At 49.5% G+C, this 15,786-nt stretch overlaps 5 protein-coding genes across 5 annotated transcripts; 4 read left to right on the top strand and 1 right to left on the bottom strand.

The window, feature by feature from the left end:
• Nucleotides 1-53: 53 nt before the first annotated feature.
• On the bottom strand, nucleotides 54-521 carry N7503_002071 (uncharacterized protein; the record flags this gene model as incomplete). The annotated part of the gene is made up of 1 exon (XM_057061618.1): nucleotides 54-521. One exon carries the CDS (start codon nucleotides 519-521, stop codon nucleotides 54-56), a length of 468 nt encoding a protein of 155 aa, XP_056925580.1.
• A 1,321-nt stretch (nucleotides 522-1,842) lies between these two features.
• Nucleotides 1,843-3,914, top strand: N7503_002070 (sphingomyelin phosphodiesterase; the record flags this gene model as incomplete). Its single annotated transcript, XM_057061617.1, has 4 exons — nucleotides 1,843-1,983; nucleotides 2,045-2,131; nucleotides 2,183-2,460; nucleotides 2,513-3,914. 4 exons carry the CDS (start codon nucleotides 1,843-1,845, stop codon nucleotides 3,912-3,914), a joined length of 1,908 nt encoding a protein of 635 aa, XP_056925579.1.
• Nucleotides 3,915-4,340: 426 nt separating this feature from the next.
• N7503_002069 (phosphoglycerate mutase-like protein) lies at nucleotides 4,341-6,143 on the top strand (the record flags this gene model as incomplete). The annotated part of the gene is made up of 7 exons (XM_057061616.1): nucleotides 4,341-4,500; nucleotides 4,547-4,631; nucleotides 4,686-4,734; nucleotides 4,785-4,913; nucleotides 4,969-5,002; nucleotides 5,053-5,310; nucleotides 5,359-6,143. The coding sequence occupies 7 exons, from the start codon at nucleotides 4,341-4,343 to the stop codon at nucleotides 6,141-6,143; spliced, it is 1,500 nt and encodes a 499-aa protein (XP_056925578.1).
• A 929-nt stretch (nucleotides 6,144-7,072) lies between these two features.
• Nucleotides 7,073-9,092, top strand: N7503_002068 (uncharacterized protein; the record flags this gene model as incomplete). Its single annotated transcript, XM_057061615.1, has 2 exons — nucleotides 7,073-8,884; nucleotides 9,015-9,092. The coding sequence occupies 2 exons, from the start codon at nucleotides 7,073-7,075 to the stop codon at nucleotides 9,090-9,092; spliced, it is 1,890 nt and encodes a 629-aa protein (XP_056925577.1).
• Nucleotides 9,093-12,366: 3,274 nt separating this feature from the next.
• On the top strand, nucleotides 12,367-15,444 carry N7503_002067 (uncharacterized protein; the record flags this gene model as incomplete). Its single annotated transcript, XM_057061614.1, has 1 exon — nucleotides 12,367-15,444. The coding sequence occupies one exon, from the start codon at nucleotides 12,367-12,369 to the stop codon at nucleotides 15,442-15,444; it is 3,078 nt and encodes a 1,025-aa protein (XP_056925576.1).
• Nucleotides 15,445-15,786: the final 342 nt, after the last annotated feature.

The raw sequence follows: 15,786 nt of genomic DNA, 5'->3' as shown, positions 1-15,786 counted from the left end.
TTCTCGAGGATTTCATTGACTGCGTTATCAAGTCGAGGACCCTCACTTTCATATTAAGCTCGAAGTCCATTCACCGCTGCACAAAGGACGGTTGGAGGCTGATCAAGGAATCCCGTAGGTTGGAAGCGTCGGCCTTGAATCGATTTACCAAAGTCGTACTGAATCACACCACCTCGGCCATTGTCAGGAATGCTAACAACAATGTCGCCAAGGCGAATATCATGATCTGGACTTGGGGCTCCGCCACCAATGCCGACCATTAGACCGATGCGAATATTCGGGAAGCTGTGTAACATGTCCTCGGCGACTCGCCCTGCTGAGGAGGTGCCGTATGAGCCTAAAGGTAGAACAGACAGCACCACATTGTGTCGTCCTATCCTGCCCAAGATATAGTCATTTTTATTGTGAGGCGACAGATATTCCGGCCCCTCATGCTCTTCATCCAGGAAGGCTTGAGCGGCAACATATTCCGAGGTAATGGCACAAATCCAGCCAACGGTATACTTTTTCGGATCTGACATTTCAGGCCTAAGGCATGTATATACATACGAAGCCGGTACCTAAGGACAAGGCTCTGAAGGACTTGAACTTTCCCGTTGGCTGCTTTCTCCTCAGATGACAGGAACGCGGGGCAGACATCCCTCAGCCTCAGTCACGTGAATGATACTGACCGTCGAGGAAAAATGATAGTCTACTGAAATCCTGTTTTTCTGTGTAGCGCTTTGGTAGCCTTAGCTGAATCTTTGAGAGTGATTGAAGTTGATTTGCTCGCATCTGCACCATTGCCATAGGTAAGCTAGATAGACTCAGGTGCCATGGTTCACCTTGCCACTACAGAGTAGTGTTGGAGGTTGCACCGTCGTCGGGACCATCTGTAGCATGCCGGCTAGTCAAAATAGTATTATCGAAGAACTTCGTGGCCAGCTAAGAGGCTCATACCTCGGGAATAAGCATCGACTAGTTTGCCGAGCTGCAAAAATTTCACGGGCGCTTTGATTCATTGTTTTTGCCTTGAATGTTAATACTGACCAATTGCAGCTATAAGGGAAAAAAATTATACTCGCGAGTTTCGAGGTCTGCACGCGTGCCTGATGCAGCCCTGAAGTGTAAGCTCACCGAACATGCGACTGACAGAAACCCCAATAAATCAAAAACGCCCGCAGCTGAAGCCCGAAAGCCGGCTGCCTTAGTCGATTGCTTGATTAACCCCTGAACATCCCATGACCGGAACAAAAGTACGGCGTCCAGAACCTTGGAATACTATAATTGCCAAACAAGAAAAAGATCAGCATTTTTCCACCACTTCAAGGAGATAAGGCCTGGTAAGGATGAGACAGCCGATCAAAAAGGGATATACCCCCGGGTATGCTTGGCACGTTCCCAATTCCAATGTTCTTCAGGAAATAGATTGTCCTCTGGCGCTATGCTAATGCAGTGACCGGTGGGATGACCTGCGCCCCCCGGAGAATCTAAATGAAGCTAAGCACCGGCTAGATATTCACTGGCCAATCGGCTTCGAATTCAACCCTGATGCGTATTGCGCAGTGACGTGATGTGCTGCGACGAAATCCGCTTCGCTTATAGCCAGTCAATCACTGCCTCAATGAGAAGAACGTGCCTGGCGCCAGAAAATGATTTCCTTCGGAATCCGAGCCTAGTGCCAGGCATTGATGTGGGCAATTATCACCTCTACCTACACCATGAATGTTCAGATTTGAAGCATTGTTGGAGGGGGCACCACCGGAGTATATAACCACAAACATATAAAAAGGGCATTGGGCTGATCTATGAAGGTTAACGACCGATCATTCTCTTGACTTCACTTGAAAATTGAAATCCACAATGATTCTTTCTCGGTGGTTTGCTTTTGCAAGCCTCGTCGGTGCTGCATTTGCTGTACCAGGCAAATCACTTGCTAAGAGGACTACCGTTGCCGAAATCTTCACCGATATCGAGGATGCCGTTACCTGTGCTGGGTGTGAGGTAAGCGCTTGTTGCAAATGTGTTCATAGTGCTATATACTAATCATCAATGCATTATTAAGGCTTTGCTAGTGATTCTGCAGGCTCTCGCACATCTTGGTAACGATGATTTTGTCGATGTCATCACAGAAGTCTGCATTCTGGCCGGTGTTAGATGTCCCCAGCTCTGAGGTGTGAATATCCGCTTACATCCGTGATAGATTGATGATGACGATGTATGCGAGGGCGCAATTGCTCGTGAGGGGCCAATCTTGGCCCACGACCTTCGCAATATGGATGTTCCATCCCACACCGCAACCCTCTTCTGCACCACAATCTTTGGTCTTTGCGATTACCCCGCGATTACTGATTATACGGTCGACTTTCCCTCCTCCAAGCCAGCCAATGCTTCTCGACCGGCATCCAGCGGAGAAACTCCAATTCAAGTTGTTCACATTAGTGACATCCATGTTGATCTCTTCTACGAGGTTGGCGCGAGGTTAGTTCACCTTCATAATTCATATACTCGTGATACTGACAAGAAATGATAGTTACGACTGTACCAAGAACATCTGCTGCCGTCCGTATACCGCAGCTGATGCCCCTGGAAACACGAGTTACCCAGCCGGTGAATATGGAAATCACAATTGCGATTCTCCGTTGGACCTGGAGTTGAGCATGTATGAAGCTATCCAGACTCTTGTTCCCGATGCAGCATTCTCCATTTTCACTGGCGACGTTGTTGAGGGAGCGGTTTGGCTTGTCAACGAAACCGAGGTGACCAATGACCTGAACGACGCGTATAACACGCGCATGGCCGGCTACTTCAGCCAAATCTACGGTGTCATTGGAAACCACGACGTTGCTCCAGTCAACTCCTTCCCCCCATCTGACATTGATACTACTATCTCCAGCCAGTGGGCATACGATACTCTGTCATCCGACTGGGAGCAGTGGATTGGCTCCACAGCTGCAACCACCGCAGACGACTATGGTTCCTACTCTGTGAAGTATTCCGGTGGCAACCTTCGGATTATCTCTTTCAACACCAATTTCTACTACAAGGAGAACTTCTGGCTGTACGAGAAGACAATGCAGACCGACCCCAATAGTCAGCTAGCCTGGATCGTGGATGAGCTCGACGCTGCTGAAACTGCCGGCGAGCGAGTCTGGCTCATGGGCCACATGCCCATGGGTGCTAGCGATGCTTTCCACGACGGGTCCAACTACTTCAACCAAATCATCCAGCGATATGACGCCACAATCGCAGCTGTGTTCTACGGTCACACCCACAAGGACGAGTTCGAAATCGCCTACTCGGACTATTCCAACCCCACCGCCGACACGGCTACCATGATGTCCTACATTGCTCCAGCTCTGACTCCGACATCTGGAAACCCCACCTTCCGTGTCTACTCGGTCGACCCGGTTACTTTCGGCATCCTGGACTTCCAAGTCTACTTTGCCAACATGTCCAGCTCCACATATCAGACCAAGCCCACTTGGGAGAAGTACTACTCGGTTAAAGAGGCATACGGCTCCCTACTCAGCCCACCCGTCACTGATAGCGCTGCCGAGCTGACCCCGGCGTTCTGGCACAACGTCACTGCCCTCTTTGAGAGCGACGACTCCGTCTTCCAGGATTACATTGCTCGCAAGTCTCGCGGATGGGATTACTCATCCTGCACAGGTACCTGCAAGACCGACGAGATTTGCCAACTCCGTGCCGCTGAATCGCAGTACAACTGTGTCGAGATCACTCCTGGCATCAGCTTCAAGAAGGCCAAGCGTTCGACTTCGAGCAGCTCCAGCGAGGAGAGTGCATGCGGTGAGTCAGTTATTGGTAAGATGTTCTCGGACTTCGAGAGTACCGTGTCATCCCTGAAGACCGCCGCCGACGCTAAGCTGGGAACGAGCTTCTTGGCTACCACCGTGAATTCCACTGTGGTGTAGATTAAGCACCTATATCTTGATAGATAGAAGAGTAAGATTCCGTCGGCATACCGTCGGCAATTTTAGGGCTGATTTTCTGTCTGAATACTTCCACACACGTTCCATAGTTTAATCAGTAATTGGTCGGCGATCCCTGCCCGATCAGATTAAAGACGGACTTGATGCCTGGAGAAGAAAATGAATACGCAATGGAGCTTCCAAGACAGTACTTTAATCTAATTCATTTCGGTTAAATAATCGGCTTGACACGTGGGCCGGCAATAGGCTTGCATGTCCTGAGTGGTCCGTTGACGCTAACACCGGCTTAGCCGGCGACTAAAGCAGGTCCCAGTCGGCCTCGGCGCTCCGAACTACATATAGGCTTGAATCGCGTTGTTAAAATGGACCAAGAATCAATTCATCTCCAAGCGAACCGGATTCGACGTAATGGCTTACTCTTCTGTCAAGAGTGTTGTGTCTTCGTTGCTATTGGCGGCTACCAGCCACGCCGCGGTGCTGGCCCCGACCAACGACATTGTATTCCCGACTGGTGATAACGTTCAGAATCCGTTGATATACTCTGGCGGAAATACTCCGTACTTTGCTGGTTAGTTTTGATTGAATGATTGTATGCCATTTTACTGATTTGAAAGGTCCCAATGTCAATGGTGTTGACAACAGTGTGCCTGACAAGTGTACCGTTCAACAGGCTGCCTATATTGTGAGACATGGAAGCAGGTGAGTTATACTTTTTCTGGATGTATGAAATTGTCACTGATGTGGTTCATGTAGATTCCCTGATACGGGTTCGTACGAATCCTGGGTTGGAATTCAGGAGAGGGTCAGTAATTGGCGCTGTATTTTTATACTCGATATTAACTTTTTTGAAAGATTCAAGCTGCTGTCAATGGCGATGGCTTCAAAGCTCGTGGAGCACTTTCTTTCATTCCTGAATGGACTACGGCTTTGACCAACCCGACGCTGCAAATTGCCTCGGAATCTATGACTGGTTGGAAAGAGGTATGCTGCTAGTTCTCTTTACCGGGTTTTACGACAGCATTCTTATGAGTAATAGGCCACCGATCTTGGATACCAGCTCAGAGCTCGCTGTAAGTCATTCGAGCCTTGATTCTATTTTCAACACTGACCATATGCATAGATCCCGATTTCTACGAGGATGGAAATCCATTCTACGTGTGGGCTAACCAGTACAAGTATCCCATCAACGAGTCCCGAGTTGTTCAGACAGCTCGTGCCTTTGTCAATGGCTACCTGTACGAGTTCGCTGATACTTACGGCTCAGTGGTCAGTGTGAACTCTACTGGCTCTGTCAGTGCCATCGGTAACTCCCTAGGCCCATCTGACTCCTGCCCACTTTTTGCTTCCACTTCCAGCGGAGGCAGCAATGTTACAGACTGTAAGTTGAGAAACTTGGCCATAATCTTGCCCAGCTAACATGTATTAGTTGATGCCACCTGGACGCCCAAGGCCCTCAAGCGTCTCAACTCGTTGATCAGCGGCAACCTAACATTCACCGAGACCGACATTCTTTTCTTCCCGTACCTGTGTGGATATGAGAGTCAGATTAAGGGCAATCTCAGTCCCTGGTGCAACGTGTTCACCGCGGACGAGCTGCGCAACTACGCCTACTCGCAGGATCTGAGCTACTACTACGATGTGGGCCCCGGTGCTGATGGGCCCGCTCCCATCCTTTTCTTGCCTTTCCTCAACAGCCTGATGACTCTGCTCGCTGAGGGTCCCGGTCAGACTGGTACCGGTATTGATGGCGAGAGCTTCACCGTTCCCAACTTGATCATGGCTTTCTTGAACGATAACCAGATTGCCGAGATGACTGCTGCTATGGGCATGTTCGATAACGAGGCTGCTCTTCCCGATACCCACATCCCTGCCAATCACCTGTACAATGTGGCCCACTTTATCACCATGCGCGGTACTGTCGCCTTTGAGGCCCTGAACTGCGAGATTACTTCGGGACACAAGACTTCTAACGAGACGTATCTGCGGGTGTTGTTTAACGATGCTGTCTACCCGCTTCCCAACTGCAAGAATGGACCGGGTAAGAGCTGTCTCTTATCTGAGTACGCCACCTTTATCGAGAAGAAGAACAAGGCAGCGGGTAACTTCATTGACTACTGCAATGTGACCGAGTCTGGCCACCCTGAGACTGTTGCTGGAGCCAGTTTCTTCACTGATCTCTCCTTGGACTTCTTGACTTTTGTCAATCCTTGAGTGACATGAGTCCCCGTTCCTGTCCTCGCTCCCTGTGTCCTAAGGATGCTCGCTCCGTTTTTCCTTTGTATCAGTCTGCATGCTGCATCTCTTTGCTTTGTCCTCTTCCTATCTCATTTTAATTTAGCTTTTCTCTTCCCCGTTGTACTATGTACTAGATAGCCCAACCTGAAAACAGATTACCTTTTTGCCAAGCAATCCTTATCTCCGCCGCGCCATTGGATATAGAATACGTTCAACGAAGTACATGTATGCGGCTAATCCCGTAATTGCACTCCCGTGATCACATCATGACCGCAGCAACGCGTAATCTTCCACATATGCCCTGATCTAATATAACCGTCTCTTATAACCTTGAACCAAAATTACCGAATCACAGTCGACGCATCTCCATAACCCCCAGGTCCGATAGTTGTCCGGAGATGAAAATTCCAGAAAAAAGTGGGCAATCGGGCTAGACCGTGCATTTTCCCCACTTCCACCGGGCTGCAGATGTCTCGAACCAAGTCTTTTTTACGTGGAGAAGGTCCGAGACATGATGTCTTGTTGCTACTGGTTCTTGGCTAAGTTGCCTTGTTTTTGTTGGTTCCTTGATTTCCATTTTGTCTCAGGGTTTATATAGAAAGCCCCATTCCATGGAAAGGGGGGCGCTCAACCTGGGGTCTCTAGTGTGTGACACATTTCCAAAATTAGCCCAAGCCTCAAATACAACATCAGCCGTTTCGAGCTTCTCGCTTCTCGCGTTTTTCTGAGAGGTATCTTTAATTTTTGTGGAAGAGATAGAGAACCAGGAGGTAACACAGATGAAACACGCATTCAGTCCCTGCCCAGATTTGTTTCCTGGATTGTGACCCTTTCACCTTATGGTCCATTCCCTTTGTCCTTCCGAATCGGACCGGACCTGAATGTGTGACGGTTTGTGAATGATCATGGCCTATAACGCTCTTGCGCAGGTCGAGGTGGCCTCTGACTCTGAGTCGGATCGTTCACGCAATCCGTCACCCTCCGGTTTTCCACGGACTATCGACCGAGGAAGTCGCCTAGAACACGCTAGAACTGCCGAGCCCTCCCAGTTGGGCGCTATTTACCGATCCATGACTTCCTCCAACTACGAAGTTGTCGAGGCAGATGACTACGACGCCGATCCTTCCCCCAAACATCCCCCCATTCCTCCACTTAATACGGCGATCGCGCGACATTCCTCTCCCGATCCTCCCTTACGGAGTGCCTCCAGCGACATCCCTATTCCTCTCAGTCACCCGACCCCAGATCTGCAATCACTACAAGGCGCCTATGTGGGCAATGTAGAGCGACTAGAACAAAGTGCAGAGCGTTTGAGTTCCAGTACGGCCGACATTGCCAGCGAAATTCGCAAGTTGGACCTGGAGCAAAAGCGACGATCCTACAGCTCGGCTTCCAATTCCATAATCATGAGGAATGGTGCATTCTCCCCGGGCGCAAGCCTTACCAGATCCCCTCATGGCTCGACCCGATCGCGATCTACACGCCAGCGCTCCTTCTCCAATGGATCTTGCCTGGCGCAGGTGGCGGAGCCTGACCATGACGACGGTCACTTCCTAGATCAATTCACCACGACCCTACCGATCGCCCCACAATACCCCCTTCATACCCAGAGCACCGGGCGCTTCTACGGTCAATATGACGGCCCAGCGATGACTCCTGTGGCTGCGGAAGAGATTGAGCGACCCGACACGGCCGCATCGGGAGATACCTTCCAACAAGCGCGGACACTGTTTAACGATTTTGATGGCGTTCACTTCGCACCCCTGGATCTCGCCGATCCCGGACGTCAGATGTCAATAAGCCAACCGCCCCTGGCCAGCAAGCCGGAACCGTACAAGGAGGCCCAGGCTGGTCAGAATATGGTTTACTATCCCGCACCGGTCCCGCGCATGCTGAATCTGCCTCCCAAATTGTCGCGCAGACCACCGGTCGCTGAGCGTGAGAAACGTCGTATGCAGATCTTGACTGCTATCGCGGCTGAGGACAGGAAAGCGGAATTCGGCGAGGAGGGAGCGGCCGAGGGCCAGAAAGACAAACGGCAAACAAAATTGCCCCAACAACTTCGAGCAAGCGTCTTCTTCAATCCGCCCAGTACCACGCTCGAGCTGGACGTTAAACAGGATTCGGCGGTTGCGACACTCGATAGCATCCTCGACGCTTCGGCGCATGCGCCTGTGTCGGCTTTCACAGATCATCCGTACGCGGGTCACGTTGGATCGCACGTCTATGGACAGGAGCGGAAGACTCTACGAAAGCAAAAGTCAGATCGAAACTCCCAGTTTCCAATGGGGCAACAGCAGAGCACCAACCGAGAGAGTGCGTTGGATGGCTCAGCCCACTCCGATAGCGGATTGCAGCAGGACGAATCGGAGGGAGTTAATCATCAGAATGACTCCGAGGGCTCAGATGAATCAGAGGATGAAAATGAAGATGATGAGCATTCAACGGAGAGTGACGATGATGAGGAGTCAGACTACGTGGGACCCCCCAACACCTTACTAGCGGAACTGGAGCTGCGGAAGCAAGAGCTTGCACTGCGGAGACGTACAGTAGTCCCTCAGTATACGCCTGGTATGCAGAACACCCTGTTGGAGTTGGATGCGATGGCCCAGAAACAGAGCGAGAAAAGAAGACGCCGCCCAATAACTTTAGCCTGGGATAATCGCCATGCTACTGATGATGATGATGTTCCTCTCGCAATGTTATATCCCGACCAGGTAAAAGAGGATGACCCGAATCAACCACGTGGTCTGATGGAGAAACACCAAGTCGAGGAACATGAGCCCTTAAGTACACGTCGTGCTCGACTGAGGGGGGAACCGATTCCCGAGAAACGACCTGTCACAGTTTATGCCGTTGAGAAGCCGCAATCTGCACAGGCGCCCGCCACAGAGGACGATGCAGGAGAAGACGGTGAGACCCTAGCTGAACGTCTGAGACGATTAAAAGGAAAGAATCCAACGGAAACCGAGTTCTCAAATAATCTCCTGGCCGAATTTGACAATCGCCTCGGATCATCCCACGCCTCAGAGGCTACACCAGCCCCTCAACAGCCACCCCAAGAGGAGACCCTCGCACAGCGGCGTATACGTCTACAGAAAGAAAGTGGCGCCCAGCCTGGCCTCGCCAAAAACCCACGGATGCGAAGAAGCATGGCTACCCTTCCCCAAGTTCGGCCATCACATATAGTTCGCAAGTCCTCTCACGACGTATTCCAGCAACCGAATGCGATGCAGCAGTACGGTAGCCGCATGTCCATGCAGCAGTTCCCAACCAATATGGGACACCCTAATCATGCATACCCAGTGAACCAGCCACCACCGCCACCATATAGCTATGGGCCGGCCTACCCACCTCCCTATGGCTACAATAACACCATGATCGCCATGCACAATATGGGTTATCCCATGCCTAATGCGTGCGGGCCGACCATGACCCGCCAGCCCGTCGATCCTAATCAGCGCGATGTCATTGACCGCTGGCGGGCAAGCATTCGCTAAGCCTTGTCATTTCCTTTCTACCTTGTTTCTGTTTCTCATTGCATCATCATAGCGTTGTCGGTCTGGGTGTACTCTTGAGCCTTTTCAATCTCTCTCTCTCTCTCTTTCTCTCCTCCTTGTTTTCTTCTTGCTTTGGAGGGATATCCATGTAAACTAGTGCATTTGTATGATTCATAGAGGCGATTTGGTCTCATTCACAATCTTATCTGGCAGCAATTTAGAACTTTGTTTTGCATACTGATGTGTTCCTATTGTATCTAATCATATATCCAGATTCTAAGATACCCGAATTCCTAATTCAAGGGTCAAATCGTCTTGTCAATTTCCTACATTCCTTGGATATTAAGCCATGGAGTCCCCAACTTTCAAGCTAGATCACAACCAGTTAGCGTCGGGATTACCTTATGTCGGAAGGTTACATCTGCTGGTTAGCGCAGATAATTAACTGCGCTTGTGCCTTGAATTTGACCAAAATTGTGCCCAGTGCCCAATTACATATTCTTTCTGTCACTAGGATAAAACATTATCCTCGCAGAGCCTCATAGGGCTGTGCTTCGTTCTTGCGGGCCACGTCACTAGTCTATTGATAAGGATACTTAGCCTCTGATCTATCATGCTCTGGTGTTTACTAATATCTTGATTATTGAACACATTATTTAGCATGTGAAGTGTCATAAAAGATTATCAGTCAAGCCGTTAGTTGAACATTCACTGCCTATGGAGAGAATCCGCTAGTCGGGTTATGTTGGGTTTTCTAGCTCGCCGGGGCACAACCTCTGATATTAAATATGAGACATTTAACACTAGTGGACTGAGATGTCCGTAGATGGTAGGGAACAAGATGTTAGATGACGCGGCTGTGCTCCACATGTTCTTGAACGCTTGACCTTACTACGCCCTGGCTCCAGATAGCACTGAGAAATCCATATAAACATGGTGTTTTATCTTTTCCTGAATACCACTTTTCATTGATCACTTTATGTACCTTTCTCAGGCCAGTTGCACCATCTCGAAGAATACAATCGTGTATCCATCATCTGGTCGCTACAATGTCTTCAGAAATATCACTAGATGTTCTGCTGCCGATGTCTTCGGATTTATCACCAGATATTTTGGATGATGCTTTTCCATATCTCAATGAACGGCCACCACTAGATGTTAAATTTATATTGTCCCTCCTCTACACGATTATTCTTTGTACTTTCGTGAGTCCAAGCCAGAATCATGACTCCCTTATTTACTAATTTATTGATATAAGTTCACAAATGTGGCTGGTAATACCCTTGCAACCATCACAGCCCTATCGCGAGAAGAAGTGGGCACGCCTCGACTTACCTTCCGGCAAAATTTTTACGGTCTCCCAATATTCATCTTTCATCGCTTAGCAAAAATTGCCATTCTTTCCCGATTCCCAGTGAAAGGCTCAAGTCTGCTAAACTGCTTCCTTTTGAACATCATGGCCGAATTGTTACTTTCAACGCTGAAAGTAGCCAATGTGCACATTATCATTTCCAAGCTTGATCACTCAAGAACTCAAACTCTATCGCCATTCCGGTGCATTTTCAGTTTATCGATATGGCTTACGACCTTCCCGGCTACATTGCTATATAGCATATGTTCAAGCACTTGCTTTTACCTTCCCCTCTACGTTGGCCGTTCGATGTTCAATCAAATCGGCCAAGACGGCCGAGATAGCCATGACTGGCAACTTCTAATGATTGCCGTGTTGATTGTGGTTCTCTATTTTGGGTTGGTGGTACCCTCTTATGCTGTTTTTATTCGAGTGGCTGGCTCCACGCTGCCGTTGCAAAGAAATTCGAAGTTTACGGTGGATAAAGATATCGGTCTCTACGGAGCATGGCAGAGCCTCTCGTGGCCAAGCCTAGTTGCTTTCTTTAAATTGCATGTCAATGTCCTCGTTTTCGAAACAGGTCTGGGGTTCACGATGTCTATCTCTGTATTTACGCTCTGTCATCCTGCGTTATACATTGATGTTGCGGAATTTTTTGCGAAGTATGCTGGTTAGCCTGAGCAAAGGTAGATGATGCTCGCAAAATCTGGTCGTCTTCATCGATAATGCCTCCTCCACCATGATCTTGTTAGGACAGTTGGACCGTGGTAAAGGATATTGTTGACATTGTCACGTGAAATGTAAATACCAATAACAAAGAAACTCTGTTTTCGTTTAGTGATTATGCTATTGGTTTATCCGGGAAAATAATGAAATAATTCAGAGAGTTCCTGGATAAATTTGACAATTGGTACCATAGGGTTCCGTTGAAGCCCACGTTCTTGATTATTATCAGATCTCGCAAGGGATAAGTAAATATAGATCTGACCAGCTGAAGCTTCGATTGGTGTAACCTTCCCTACGAACCTTGGAACCGATCTTACGTCTTGATTGATCTTTCATTTACTCCTCACCAAATTATGATTCTGCTTATTTCGAATTATCAATAAAGAGGGGTTTTTGTTTTCAATTTACTTCATTCTACTACGTACCGTGAAGCTCAACGCCGAGTGGGCCGTTTCAAGCCCCACTAGTGCCTGTGCCTGGTATGTGAGACCAGAAGTCCAGCCCTCCTTTCCACTAACACCAGCCCTCTACAGGTACACATGACCGCGATGGAGTCTCAAGTCCCCTAAAATATATCACGGCTTATAAGAACGCCGCCACAGGCCCTGGTCCATCGACCAGAATGCCCTCGTCCACAGTTTTCTCATACTGGCGGCGCGACCATCGCCGCTCAACCGCGCCGCCAACTCCTCTACCAGCTCCGTCACCAACCCCTCTTAGCGCAGGAGAAAGCCCACTCAGTCCTCCCCAGCTCCCCGAAATCCCTGATACTCCTACCTTCACGAGCGCATTCGGCAGCAACCCTTCATACGATGCCCCGCCCTGGAGTGATTCGCCATTGGAGAATGATGCTGCAAAGCTAAACTTTACCTCCACCACCGCGCCACTTTCTTCCTCCATTAGTCTCGCTGTTCCGTCACCGTCAGTCGAGAGAGAAAATCGCCCCCACTCGAGTCCTGAAGAGCTTGACCCCGAATCAATTTTTACGTCACAGGCCAACGATTCACAATCTGAGGTGTCAGGATCGCGGGTGGACCAGGGTGATGCAGATGCGAATTTCAAGCCTACCTCTCCATTCCGCCTTTCCATCGGGAAAGGACTGCGAAACTTTCAGGCACCTGCCGCTGATAATCAGAAGCGGTCCTCCACGGTGGGACTGGGGGCGAGCCAGTTTCGATTGAAAACTTCGCCCGAGGATGTGCTGGTGGAAAGGCCAAATACATTACAGAGGGAAGTCAGGCAGGATGGTGCTCTGTTGAGGCGAACTGCGGACCGCGAAGTTGCGGTCGAGCATGCACACCACAAATCGGGCAAGGCAATGCTCCATCTTTTGAACCCGATGTCGCTTCTTGCGCGTCGTCGTTCTTCACAGATTGGCAGCTCTCGCATTGAGGATGCCAAGCTTAACGCACCCAATATGATACCTGCTATCCCGGATGACTATGATCCCCGAATTCGTGGAAAGATTATACATGATTTCTCTGCTCCTCGGGCTCGACGAAATGTCTCAGGCAACTCGACTACGGCCGATGGAAAGAGCCCCAATCAACAGGATCCATCGCTACAAAGTCCTGCTAGTCCCTGGAATGACAGGTCGAGGCGACACAGCGATCACTCCCCTGTGTTCAAGGAGCATTTTGAAGAAGATCAGAATGTGCTCCATATTGAGAACAAGGGTTATCTCCAGTCATCGCTATTGACGAGTCCAGCTCAACCGGGATACGAGAGATCAATCCCGGTTTTTGCGCGAAAGTTTCCTTCTACGGCTCCGGAACAAAGCCCAGAAATCGGGGATAATTATGAAAATCTCCCAGCAGAACTCCCAGGAGATGGCCCTGTGGAGCTTCCTGCAGAGGTCCCGCCAGAATATACGACACATCCACCAAAAGCAAGCCCACCTGCAAGTCAAAAGGATCAAGATATAATTCCTAAGGTTCACCCTGCAGGTTTGCCCAAGCATCTCAAAAGCAATGCTTCTTCAAGGTTCAGCTTCGACATGGGAGGTGTTGAATCTTCCGTACAGGAGAAGCTCCTCGAAGAAAAGCACAAGGCGAAAGAGGCTGCACGCAAACTGGATGATGGATACTTTGACGACTTTGATGATGAATTCGATCATGACATGATGGATGACATGGATGGCCTTGAAGAAGAGATCCCGGAAATCAGCGCTGACTATGACGAAGACTACATGCCTCCTGTTCCTCAGTATATAAATGGTGATCTCAAATCTTGGGCCGCGCCTGGGCTTTCGCCTGTAGTTGCGAGCCCGATTACACCTGCGCCGCCCTCTGAAATTCCCACCAACCCATATTTTGATGAAGATCAAATGTTGCAAGAAGAGAACCATGAATCTCAAGGCCGACCCATGATGGAGAATACTCGGCAATTCTCAGATGACCAAATGCAAACAATCGCTGATGATGACGACCTGTACTTCGATGATGGTGAATTTGGGGATCTTGACGCTGACGACCAGGATGGCGGTTTCGATGAGTCTATCTTCGATGACGAAAGTAGTCATTTATATGAAAGGAAAATGGTCAATAAGGAGGCCACTCAGGAATCTCAAGATGCCATCTCCGAAGAAGATGAGCGCCCGGAGAATGACTTGTTACTTGAAGAAGATGCCATTCAAGGCCTTAAGCACATGCCCAGCGTGGCAAGTGAATACCAGATGGGCCCCATTAAGCGTGGGCCGCTTGGTGAACCAATACCTAACATGGGACCTGCTCGGGCTCATGGTGGTGTTCTCACGGAGCAAAACCTGGAGGTATTACACAATGCTCTGGAATTTGCAGCAAATGAAGCAGTGACCCAAGGTCAATTCGGGCGCACATTCAGCACAAGTGAGAGGTCTGCAGGACAAGACAGTATACCGCAAACATCGCATACTGGTGATTCGCAGCCAGGCCTAGTTTCGGACGACAGCCGACTCAGCCAAGCAGCGGAAATGATGGGCTTCGATGATGTCTTCGATGATAATATTTATAATGACGATGCGTACTACGATGATCCGATCGTTGCTGCAGCCAATGCCGAAGCGCTAGAAAACGATGATGAGGGCTTCTACGGCCAAGAATTTGGCTTTTATGCTCAGGCGCATGGCACTTCTGAACTTACGAACGGGGGTTATTTTGGCCCTCGAGGAGTTGAGGGCATCAGCCGCAGCTTTAGCAGCCGTGGAAAATTTCAGGAACCCAGCTTGACCCCGATCACTGAACGCAGTGAATGGAGCACTCGCAACTCTCTCATCTCGTTGAAGGCACACGGGGCCGCCCATTCAAACCCATCGCTTGCCAGCCCGGGCTTGGCCCAGCTAGTCGACATGGGTAACTTGGACGACGAGATGACACTGAGCGCTCTTCTGAAGCTGCGACGTGGTGCCTGGGGTGGAAGCAATGGTAGTCTTCGCAGCAGTGCTGGAAGTCCACCCCCTCATACTCTCACGTCTTCACACCGCGGCAGCTTTGCCGGAGCCTCCGAAGCTGCCAGTCCTTCAGAGGCTAGACCTTTTACTGAGGAGGGTTTAGCGGGCCTGATCGATCACCATGACGACCAGCTCTCATATATGACTTCACCGCTCAAAGTCACTGGACGGCAAGATGCCGATCTCCCGCATAGCGGACTTGACGGCCCGATCTACGCTGATGTCGAGGAAGAATTGCCGAATTCCGGCACTCAGCGCCTCAACGTCTTGTAAACTTGCTCCTTCTTTCTTTTCTTCCCCTTTCCCATTGGACATAATCGCCAATTAATTGGCTTGCTCATTGCATATGGATTGGAAATTTTTTTTTTTTTTTTTTTTTTTTTGCTCTCTTACGATGTAATGACTTACCCCAGTATGTTTTCTGGTTGGCGTTACCCTTCTATACACCGATTGTTTCTATATCGTTCCCGGTGATCTAGGCATGTTAATATACGAAATTTGGAAGCCTTCAGCATGACTATAAACTACCGAGGTGTCTACTTGTGTGACCATTGACTGCCGTCATCGCAAACCATAGGCCTACTATTGGGCCGAAATCACCCGCAAAACACCGAA

Source organism: Penicillium pulvis, assembly GCF_028828015.1.
Source record: "Penicillium pulvis strain IBT 33274 chromosome Unknown contig_12_segment0_segment0, whole genome shotgun sequence".
In the NCBI taxonomy this organism is placed as follows: Eukaryota; Fungi; Ascomycota; class Eurotiomycetes; order Eurotiales; family Aspergillaceae; genus Penicillium; species Penicillium pulvis.
The sequence above is the reverse complement of the archived record's forward strand: the minus strand, read 5'-3'. Positions and strand labels throughout refer to the sequence as shown.